We start from the raw sequence: 12,208 nt of genomic DNA on the forward strand, positions 1-12,208 counted from the left end.
TAACGGTCACTACGGGGATTGTGCTTTAAGGCATTTGCTTTGTGACATTCCCCATTGAGCTGGATATTGCCACCCACACACTCCTTTGAATGGCCTCTGAATGGTGAAGACATTTGCCAGACTTGTACATGCTCTCAATAGCCTTTGGTTTGGTTGGAGTGTGAGGAAGATGTATTGATGCATTGATCTTCATCATCTTCTTGGAAGAGTAGACCAGTTGTTTTCTTTATGGTTGGACAGTATATCAGTATATCTCTTTCTATAAGAGTTGTCATTGTTACTGATACTGACTAGACTACAGTGAACTCTTTTGCGTGTAAAGGTGAGGATTTTCCCCGTTTCACCAACCTTTATTTCAATGTAATGACTAAGTGTTTATTTGAGGCCTGCTTCAAAGAGCTGCAGTATAATGAAGAGCCCATAACGCCAGCTCATCTTCTCCCTGATTATAGTACTCATGTTTGTCAAATGAAAGCACCACTGACTGACTGACAGACAGACTGAAAGATCATGTTGTTGGGGAATTGTAGATGTTGCTATAAATCATCATAGGCATTTTTCAATGTCAGGCCTTGACAGACTGATACTCTATCTCTCACTTCAGTCACTGTAAATGTCTTGTTTATACAAGTGGAAATGGCTGCCATACTTCCCTCCGTAGTCATAGTTCGCTCCAAGATCAACCTGGGGAACTCTGCTTTACACAAATTGGCTGAAAATACAAAGTATTATTATTTTGATCCTCAGATGTCGCCCAAAGTACACAGTCTTGTTGGAAAATGGTGTTCAATTTGATATAAGAGCTTTGGCTTCTCTTGAATTGGAGACATGATCATAATCATTCTGGCACAGCCATCTTGGATCAACCATACCGGCACAGCCATCTTGGATCCACCATGCCGGCACAGCCATCTTGGATCCACCATAACGGCACAGCCATCTTGGATCCACCATACCGGCACAGCCATCTTGGATCCACCATACCGGCACAGCCATCTTGGATCCACCATACTGGCACAGCCATCTTGGATCCACCATACTGGCACAGCCATCTTGGATCCACCATACTGGCACAGCTATCTTGGATCCACCATACCGGCACAGCCATCTTGGATCCAAAATACCGGCACAGCCATCTTGGATCAACCATACTGGCACAGCCATCTTGGATCCACCATACTGGCACAGCCATCTTGGATCCACCATACCGGCACAGCCATCTTGGATCCAAAATACCGGCACAGCCATCTTAGATCAACCATAACGGCACAGCCATCCTAAGCTTATCACATTGTTATGTTCTAACTTTAGAAACGGTCATAAAATATTTGAATAACTGTGGTGATGGCTTAAGCAGACCAAGTTTAGAGACATCATCATGACACCCTGCTCCTAACCAGTGTTTAGTGACATCATCATGACACCCTGCTCCTAACCAGTGTTTAGTGACATCATCATGACACCCTGCTCCTAACCAGTGTTTAGTGACATCATCATGACACCCTGCTCCTAACCAGTGTTTAGTGACATCAACATGACACCCTGCTCCTAACCAGTGTTTATTGACACCATCATGACACCCTGCTCCTAACCAGTGTTTAGTGACATCATCATGACACCCTGCTCCTAACCAGTGTTGAGTGACATCAACATGACACCCTGCTCCTAACCAGTGTTTAGTGACATCAACATGACACCCTGCTCCTAACCAGTGTTTATTGACACCATCATGACACCCTGCTCCTAACCAGTGTTTAGTGACATCATCATGACACCCTGCTCCTAACCAGTGTTTAGTGACATCATCATGACACCCTGCTCCTAACCAGTGTTTAGTGATATCAACATGACACCCTGCTCCTAACCAGTGTTTAGTGACATCAACATGACACCCTGCTCCTAACCAGTGTTTAGTGACATCATCATGACACCCTGCTCCTAACCAGTGTTTAGTGACATCATCATGACACCCTGCTCCTAACCAGTGTTTAGTGACATCCTCATGACACCCTGCTCCTTTTTATCAACTCTATTGTGATGGATTCTAAACTTGTCTTGTATGAGACAAACTACTGTATACAGTAGGTTTAGGATATAGATGCAGACATTGTCATTGTGTGTGATCCCACATCACATCACAAACAACACTCTAATACAGTGGTATTCAAACTCTTTAAGTGTGGACCCAGAAATTCAGGGAACACAATTTTTTGGCAAAATAATTTATTGCGACCACACTACAAATCTAATGACACAACCTTAAAATCTGTACATTTAGATTTTAACATCAACAAATAACCTTCAATTCATTGCAGCCTTCCTTCTTCAAGATCCCTTTTACCCTATACAAATCTCCCACTTTACCACCACCAAAGCACCCCCAGACCATCACATTGTCTCCACTATTCTTGACAGACAGCATCTTTTCATTTTTTCTGCGCCTCACGAATGTTCTTCTTTGTGATCCGAACACCTCAAACTTATATTTGTCTGTCCATAATACTGTTTTCCAATCTTCCTCTGTCCAGTGTCTGTGTTCTTTTGCCCATCTTAATCTTTTCTTTTTATTGGCCAATCTGAGATATGGCTTTTTCTTTGCAACTCTGCCTAGAAGGCCAACATCCCGGAGTCACCTCTTCACTGTTGACATTGAGACTGGTGTTTTGCGGGTACTATTTAATGAAGCTGCCAGTTGAGGACTTGTGAGGCGTCTGTTTCTCAAACTAGACACTCTAATGTACTTGTCCTCTTGCTCAGTTGTGCACCGGGGCCTCCCACTCCTCTTTCAATTCTGGTTAGAGCCAGTGTGCGCTGTTCTGTGAAGGGAGTAGAGCACAGCATTGTACGAGATCTTCAGTTTCTTGTCAATTTCTCGCATGGAATAGCCTTCATTTCTCAGAACAAGAATAGACTGACAAGTTTCAGAAGAAAGTTACTTGTTTTTGGCCATTTTGAGCCTGTAATTGAACCCACAAATGCTGATGCTCCAGATACTCAACTAGTCTAAAGAAGGTCAGTGTTATTGCTTCTTTAATTAGAACAACAGTTTTCAGCTGTGCTAACGTAATTGCAAAAGGGTTTTCTAATGATCAATTAGCCTTTTAAAATGATAAACTTGGATTAGCTAACACAACGTCGATAGGCTGATGAGGTGGCAGGTAACCTAATGGTTAGAGCGTTGGACCAGTAACCGAAAGGTTGCAAGATCGAATCCCTGAGGAGACAAGGTAAAAATCTGCGGTTCTGCCCCCGAACAAGGCACTGTTCCTAGGCCATCATTGAAAATAAGAATTTGTTCTTAACTGACTTGCCTAGTTAAATAAAAAAAGAATTGCCATTGGAACACAGGAGGGATGGTTGCTGATAATGGGCCTCTGTACACCTATGTAGATATTCCATTAAAAATCAGCTGTTTCCAGCTACAACATTAACAATGTCTACACTGTATTTCTGATCAATTTTGATGTTATTTTCATGGACAAAACATTAGATTTTCTTTCAAAAACAATTCCTTTTCTAAGTTAAATTATTATATTTTTTTTTAACGGTATGGTGTATAGAGAGATTTTAGCGACCCCACTGCAGTTCCCCCACGTCCCTGACTGAATATCACTGCTCTAATATAATCTAATCTGACCTAAGATGATTCTAACCTTTGACCTATTTCCCCACTCTCCAGGCGTCTAGCGAGGGCAGACACTCAGTCCGGATCTCAGGAGTCAGCACCATCGACTTCCGGGCCGGATTTTCCAGGAAGCCCACTCTGGACTTCAAGATGACCTCTAGCCGGCCGGTTCAAGGTCAGTAAGGTCATGGTTCAAGGTCAGTAAGGTCATGTGACCCACATCGTTGTACCATCACACACCTGCTCCTTTAGTTTGACTGGAAATGGTGGGATGTTACCTTTTGGAAAAATAGCTACTTTTTGTGTGCTTTACCTTAGCTTAATTTCATGTTTAAGTTTCAAGGATATTTGTTATTAGTTTTTTCAAATTATTTGGAGATTTATGAATCTGACAAATTTGACACTATTCTTATCATCCTCTCATTGTCGTCTCCTAACCTCCCCCTTGCTTTCCCATCCCCCTCCCTCCCTCCCTACCTCCCTCCCTTTATCCTAACCTCCCTCCCTCCCTCTCTACAGGTATTGCCACTTACATCCTGCTGAACACCACAGGGCTGTTCCATCCGGCACGAGCTGATAGGCTGGAGCTTGTATCAATCACAGGCGGTGTGATTAAGACCCTCCCGGTGCGGTACTATCCCAACACTGGGACGGGAAGTCCCCTGACAGGAACCATCTGGAACATCACAGAGTTTGTCCCGCCGAAAGAGGCCTTCTTCCTGCGGGTCACAGGTTATGACAAGGACGGCTTCCTGTTCCAGAGGGTCTCCAGTGTGTCATTCTCCAGTATTGTTCCTGGTCAGTTACCTGGACTAACAGTGGTTTTGTCAGTGGCAAAGGGCTCTGGTCAAGTAGTACACTATATAAGGAATTTGTGAGGCAGCCAGTGACCCCCCCCAGTGACTCCTCCCCCCAGATATTTCAGTGTTTTCTTAGTGATTATTTTTAGCGAAGAGAAGAAAATATTTAATACAATTATAAATACAAATTGATACAAATGAAGAGTTCCAGCCATGAAAACAAAGTTCGATAGCGATTGAGCAATTATCCACTAAATAAGTGGTTTAAGATAAATTCAATTGTATATTTCTCACTGGATAGTTTTAGACTAGGGTTCCCAATGTTAGTACATGTTCTGGATGTTAACAATAACAATGAATGTCCGTTCTTGCCCTACCCTGTCCCACCCCTAACCCCTGCCAGATGCACCTAAGGTTGTGATGCCCCCCACCACCCCGGGGTACTACCTGCAGAGAGGGACCATCTCCTGCCAGGTAGACAGCCTCATCCCCTTCACCCTGCGCTTCACCAGGGAGGGGAAAAGCCTGGGTGTCGATCAGCTCTTCAGGTAATATAGGACACTATTTGGGAGGGAGGTGAAGGAGGTGAGGGGAGAAGGAGAGGGAGGATAAATGGAAGCATGTGAAATGAATGGCGTTTCCAATACAGTCTGAAGGCATTGAGTAAGCATCATATTATTAGCTAGATAGGGGGCTCCTAGTCTTACACACATCATCCAATCTCTAATTTCTCCCTGTTCTAGATCTTAAATCACATCATGGCACAGTACAGTATGTGAATTTGATTTGATTTGATTGTTTTGTGTCTCTCTCCCTCTGGCAGGGAGTCAGCCAATGCGTTGTGGGAGCTGGCCCAGGTGACTCTGAAGGATGAAGGCTTCTATGAGTGCATCGCCATCAGCAACGCTGGGACAGGACGCGCCCGAACCTTCCTGGATGTCTCAGGTAGGACCTTCCCCTGACCCCTGACCCATACCGTTCTGTCATCTCTATGGCAACACAGGCCAAGTCAGTGTACGTCAAGCAGAAAGGTTTGAGATCCAAAAACGACATACCTGATTCCATCTTACTCTCAGAACTACATATCTGACTCCATCTTACTCTCAGAACTACATATCTGACTCCATCTTACTCTCAGAACTACATATCTGACTCCATCTTACTCTCAGAACTACGTATCTGACTCATCTTACTCTCAGAACTACATATCTGACTCCATCTTACTCTCAGAACTACATATCGGACTCCATCTTGCTCTCAGAACTACATATCTGACTCCATCTTACTCTCAGGACTACATATCTGACTCCATCTTACTCTCAGAACTACATATCTGACTCCATCTTACTCTCAGGACTACATATCTGACTCCATCTTACTCTCAGAACTACATATCTGACTCCATCATACTCACAGAACTACATATCTGACTCCATCTTAATCTCAGGACTACATATTTGACTCCATCTTACTCTCAGAACTACATATCTGACTCCATCATACTCGCAGAACCAGGGGCGCAACTTTCATGGAGGCATGTTCCTGCCACATGCTGTTTGGAGTGTTTATCCGACTGGATAAATAAATAAATAATAAATGCCCCCCCCACTTCTAAAACCAAAGTTGCGCCCCTGCTCAGAACTATATATGTGACTCCATCTTACTCTCAGGTCCCCAGGGTATAGGACACTTGAGTATTAACCAATTAGCCTTGGCATGGTTAGATACTTCCCATCTAAAGAAGTGAGTCTATACATTACAATACATTACATGTGAAAACATTAAGTAGTGGTGTATAATGGAACCCACAATAAGTATTTTGCTCAGCTGGGGGTTGTATGATTACCCTACACATACACACACACACAGAGGCATACACACACACACACACACACACACACACACACACACACACACACACACACACACACACACACACACACACACACACACACACACACACACACACACACACACACACACACACACACAGCAGTGGGGATGGATTCCTGAAGTGAAATGTAGCGGTAAGTGAAGCAGGTTTACTTCATGCTCATTGGGACAGAGCCTTAGAGAACACGGTGATGATGTACGGCTACAAACCAAGCCCCAGGGGACGTGGGTTTGGCTTTCATAGGGCTCAGGGTTAGTGTGTGTTCATCCTGAACCCTGTGGGCCCTGGTCAAAACTAGTGCACTATATAGGGAATAGGGTGCCATTTGGGACTTAGCATGGCGGAGAACCTTGCTCTCAATCTGACCTCTGTATATACCTCATAGGCCTCTGGCCATGGGCCATGGTTATGCATGATATGTAAGGTAGCACAGCATTATGGGCCATGGTTATGCATGATATGTAAGGTAATGTAGCACAGCGTTATGGGTCATGGTTATGCATGATATGTAAGGTAATGTAGCACAGCGTTATGGGTCATGGTTATGCATGATATGTAAGGTAATGTAGCACAGAGTTATGGGTCATGGTTATGCATGATATGTAATGTAGCACAGAGATATGGGTCATGGTTATGCATGATATGTAAGGTAATGTAGCACAGCGTTATGGGTCATGGTTATGCATGATATGTAAGGTAATGTAGCACAGCGTTATGGGTCATGGTTATGCATGATATGTAAGGTAATGTAGCACAGCGTTATGGGTCATGGTTATGCATGATATGTGAGGTAATGTAGCACAGCGTTATGGGTCATGGTTATGCATGATATGTAAGGTAGCACAGCGTTATGGGCCATGGTTATGCATGATATGTAATGTAGCACAGAGATATGGGTCATGGTTATGCATGATATGTAAGGTAATGTAGCACAGCGTTATGGGTCATGGTTATGCATGATATGTAAGGTAATGTAGCACAGCGTTATGGGTCATGGTTATGCATGATATGTAAGGTAATGTAGCACAGCGTTATGGGTCATGGTTATGCATGATATGTGAGGTAATGTAGCACAGCGTTATGGGTCATGGTTATGCATGATATGTAAGGTAGCACAGCGTTATGGGCCATGGTTATGCATGATATGTAAGGTAATGTAGCACAGAGATATGGGTCATGGTTATGCATGATATGTAAGGTAATGTAGCACAGCGTTATGGGCCGAGGTTATGCATGATATATAAGGTAGCACAGCGTTATGGGCCATGGTTATGCATGATATGTAAGGTAATGTAGCACAGCATTATGTGCCATGGTTATGCATGATATGTAAGGTAATGTAGCACAGCATTATCGGTTATGGTTATGCATGATATGTAAGGTAATGTAGCACAGAGTTATGGGTCATGGTTATGCATGACATGTAAGGGAATGTAGCACAGCGTTATGGGTCATGGTTATGCATGACATGTAAGGTAATGTAACACAGCGTTATGGGTCATGGTTATGCATGATATGTAAGGTAATGTAGCACAGCGTTATGGGTCATGGTTATGCATGACATGTAAGGTAATGTAGCACAGCGTTATGGGTCATGGTTATGCATGACATGTAAGGTAATGTATCACACTGTGGTATTCCACCCAGTATATATGGGAGTTTATCACACTGTGGTATTCCCCCCAGTATATATGGGAGTTTATCACACTGTGGTATTCCACCCAGTATATATGGGAGTTTATCACACTGTGGTATTTCACCCAGTATATATGGGAGTTTATCACACTGTGGTATTTCACCCAGTATATATGGGAGTTTATCACACTGTGCTATTCCCCCCAGTATATATGGGAGTTTATCACACTGTGGTATTCCACCCAGTATATATGGGAGTTTATCAAAATTGGATTTGTTTTCGAATTCTTTGTCGGTCTGTGTAATCTGAGGGAAATATGTCCTACATTTGGCAGGAGAATAGGAAGTGCAGCTCAGTTTCCACCTCATTTTGTGGGCAGTGTGCACATAGCCTGTCTTCTCTTGAGAGCCAGGTCTGCCTACGGCAACCTTTCTCAATAGCAAGGCTATGCTCACTGAGTCCGTACATAGTCAAAGCTTTCCATAATTTTGGGTCAGTCACAGTGGTCAGGTATTCTGCCATTGTGTACTCTCTGTTTAGGGCCAAATAGCATTCTAGTTTGCTTTGTTTTTTAAAATGAATTATTTACCTTGTGTCAAGTAATTATCCCTTTGATTTCTTATGATTAGGTTGGCCAATTCGTTGATATATATGTTGAACAGGGTGGCACTCGAGCTCCCCTCCCTCCCTCCCTCCCTCCCTCCCTCCCTCCCTCCCTCCCTCCCTCCCTCCCTCCCTCCCTCCCTACCACTGCTCTGGCTTGGTTTTGTCCCAGAGCCAGTGATGTTATAAACAGGGTGACCATTTCACCCCGTATGTCATCTTCAGTCCTTCAGTCTCCCAAATTTATATCAGCCCCCTGGAACCCAGGTCAAAGCTCCTTCCCCTCTTTCCTCCCCCCTCCTCCCCTCCTCTCTTTCCCCCTGTTTTTCCATGCATATTTTTGGCAAACCTCTTAGAGACGATTGACGACAGGCCCTATGAAGCTGAGCAGTACAGGGGTAAAGTTTTGGAGAATCTCTCTCTTTTTGTCTGTCTCCCTCCCTTCTCTCTTTCTCTCTTTCTGTCTATCTCCCCTCTCTCTCTGTCTCTCTTTCTGTCTATCTCCCCCTCTCTGTGTCTCTCTCTCCCTGTCTACCCCCCATCCTTCTCTCTGTCTCACTCTCTCTCTCTTTCTCTCTTTCTCCCCTCTCTCTCTGTCTCTCTTTCTGTCTATCTCCCCCTCTCCCCCCTCTCTGTGTCTCTCTCTCCCTGTCTACCCCCTACCCGTCTCTCTGTCTCTCTCTCTCTCTCTCTCTCTCTCTCTCTCTCTCTCTCTCTCCTCTCTCTCTCTCTCTCTCTCTCTCTCTCTCTCTCTCTCTCTCTCTCTCTCTCTCTCTCTCTCTCTCTCTCTCTCTCTCTCTCTCTCTCTCTTTCTGTCTATCTCCCCCCTCTCTCTACTCTCTGTGTCTCTCTCTCCCTGTCTACCCCTACCTGTCTCTCGGTCTCACTCTCTGTCTCTCTCTCTCTTTCTGTATATCTCCCCCCTCTCTGTGTCTCTCTCTCCCTGTCTACCCCCTACCCGTCTCTATGTCTCACTCTCTGTCGCACACTCTGTCTCTCTCTCTCTCTCTCTGTCCCTCTCTCTCTGTCTCTCTCTCTCTCTCTCTCTCTTTCTCTCTCTCTCTCTCTCTCTCTCTCTCTCTCTCTTTCTCTCTCTCCTCTCTCTCTCTCTCTCTCTCTCTCTTTCTCTCTCTCTCTCTCCCTCCCTCCACAGAGCCCCCCCCTGCAATCACAGTGGGCGGTAATGTGACAGCGACTCCAGGTTCCAGTGCTGTTCTGACCTGCCATGTGGCCAGTACGGTCCAGTTCAACCTGACCTGGCACAGAGGGGGTGTGGACGCCCGGCTGGACCCCCGCCGGCGCCCCCTGGCCAACCTCTCCCTGGACATACACTCCGTTGGCCCCGACGACGCCGGCTGGTACGAGTGTGTTGCCACCAACGAGGGAGGAGTTTCAACCGAACGCATCTACCTCATCGTGCAAGGTGTGTGTATTTCTGTGTGTGTGTGTGTGTAAGCCTGCAAATGTTTTTGTCCGTCTATGTGTGTTTGTGTATGCTTATGTGTACATTTATGTGTGTATGTGTGTCTCACTCCTCTCCACACTGTGTTAGCTGGACTGGAGTATGTCTGGGGGATCAGATTTACACTGCTGGGGAATGGGGCTCTGGGCAACACAACCTCGCTGCTCTTAAACACAGACCCCCTCCCCGCTCCCAAACACAGACCCCTCTCCCTGCTCCCCAACACAGACCCCTCTCCCTGCTCCCCAACACAGACCCCTCTCCCCACTCCCCAACACAGTCCCCTCTCCCCACTCCCCAACACAGACCCCCTCCCCGCTCCTCGCTCCCAAACACAGACCCCCTCCTCGCTCCTCGCTCCCAAACACAGACCCCCTCCTCGCTCCTCGCTCCCAAACACAGACCCCTCTCCCTGCTCCCAAACACAGACCCCTCTCCCTGCTCCCCAACACAGACCCCTCTCCCTGCTCCCCAACACAGACCCCTCTCCCCACTCCCCAACACAGTCCCCTCTCCCCACTCCCCAACACAGTTTCCACTCCCAACTCCCAAACACAGTCCTCTCTCCCCAACACAGTCCCCTTTACCCAACACAGTCCAAATTCCCGAACACAGTCCCCTCTCCCCAACACAGTCCCCTCTCCCCAACACAGTCCCCACTCCCCAACACAGTCCCCTCTCCCCACTCCCCAACACAGTCCTCACTCCCCAACACAGTCCCCACTCCCCAACACAGTCCCCACTCCCCAACACAGTCCCCTCTCCCCAACACAGTCCCCTCTCCCCACTCCCCAACACAGTCCACACTCCCCAACACAGTCCCCTCTCCCCAACACAGTCCCCTCTCCCCAACACAGTCCCCTCTCCCCAACACAGTCCCCTCTCCCCAACACAGTCGCCTTTACCCAACACAGTCCCCATTCCCCAACACAGTCCCCTCTCCCCACACTTCACCACAGTCCCCTCCCCCTCTCCCCAACACAGTCCCCTCTCCCCACTCCCCAACACAGTCCCGTCTCCCCAACACAGTCCCGTCTCCCCAACACAGTCCCGTCTCCCCAACACAGTCCCGTCTCCCCAACACAGTCCCCTCTCCCCACTCCCCAACACAGTCCCGTCTCCCCACTCCCCAACACAGTCCCGTCTCCCCAACAAGTCCCGTCTCCCCAACACCGTCCCTCCTCCCCAACACCGTCCCCTCTCCCCACTCTCCAACACTGTCTCGTCTCCCCACCACAGTCCCGTCTCCCCAACACAGTCCCCTCTCCCCAACACAGTCCTTTCTCCCCAACACAGTCCTCTGTGTTGGGGAGAGAGAGAGAGAGAGAACAGAGAGGAGAGATAGAGAAGAGAACAGTGACATGGAGGAGGGGGTGTAGTCACTGAAAACTTCATTTAAAGCTATTGATGATCAATCGTTATCTTGGAAGATTCTTTCACTCTCATTTGTCAGTCTCATTACGTTTAATCAACACACATTTTCACTTCTGTTATTTATCAGCCTCAAGATACCCTTAATTAACCGTAACCTTGACATCAACTGTAACTCGACTCAAAGACCCTCTGTAAGGTGTGATGTTACATGTCATGAGCATAACCATACCTATAGAATACAGAACAGGCAGAATGTGTCAGAAGTGTTCCACTGTGTTCTAGGACAGGCATAATGTGTCAGAAGTGTTCCACTGTGTTCTAGGACAGGCAGAATGTGTCAGAAGTGTTCCACTGTGTTCTAGGACAGGCATAATGTGTCAGAAGTGTTCCACTGTGTTCTAGGACAGGCAGAATGTGTCAGAAGTGTTCCACTGTGTTCTGGAACAAGCAGAATGTGTCAGAAGTGTTCCACTGTGTTCTAGGACAGGCAGAATGTTTCAGAGGTGTTCCACTGTGTTCTGGAACAAGCAGAATGTGTCAGAAGTGTTCCACTGTGTTCTAGGACAGGCAGAATGTGTCAGAAGTGCTCCACTGTGTTCCAGGACAGGCATAATGTGTCAGAAGTGTTTCACTGTGTTCTAGGACAGGCAGAATGTGTCAGAAGTGTTCCACTGTGTTCTAGGACAGGCAGAATGTGTCAGAAGTGTTCCACTGGGCTCTATGACAGGCAGAATGTGTCAGAAGTGTTCCACTGTGTTCTAGGAAAGGTAGAATGTGTCAGAAGTGTTCCACTGTGTTCTAGGACAGGCAGAAT

General features: G+C 46.5%; 1 protein-coding gene across 2 annotated transcripts in view; it reads left to right on the forward strand.

Moving 5' to 3' along the window:
* The window catches only part of hmcn1 (hemicentin 1), a 241,162-nt gene that overhangs the window by 79,280 nt on the left and 149,674 nt on the right, over window positions 1-12,208 (forward strand). For both annotated transcript variants that reach the window (XM_055943694.1, XM_055943695.1), the window contains exons 7-11: window positions 3,680-3,800; window positions 4,145-4,423; window positions 4,829-4,973; window positions 5,249-5,370; window positions 9,712-9,981. In XM_055943694.1, the coding sequence (XP_055799669.1) occupies window positions 3,680-3,800; window positions 4,145-4,423; window positions 4,829-4,973; window positions 5,249-5,370; window positions 9,712-9,981 (937 nt within the window). The remainder of the gene's footprint in view (window positions 1-3,679; window positions 3,801-4,144; window positions 4,424-4,828; window positions 4,974-5,248; window positions 5,371-9,711; window positions 9,982-12,208) is intronic.

Source organism: Salvelinus fontinalis, chromosome 14, assembly GCF_029448725.1.
Source record: "Salvelinus fontinalis isolate EN_2023a chromosome 14, ASM2944872v1, whole genome shotgun sequence".
NCBI classification, from domain to species: domain Eukaryota; kingdom Metazoa; phylum Chordata; class Actinopteri; order Salmoniformes; family Salmonidae; genus Salvelinus; species Salvelinus fontinalis.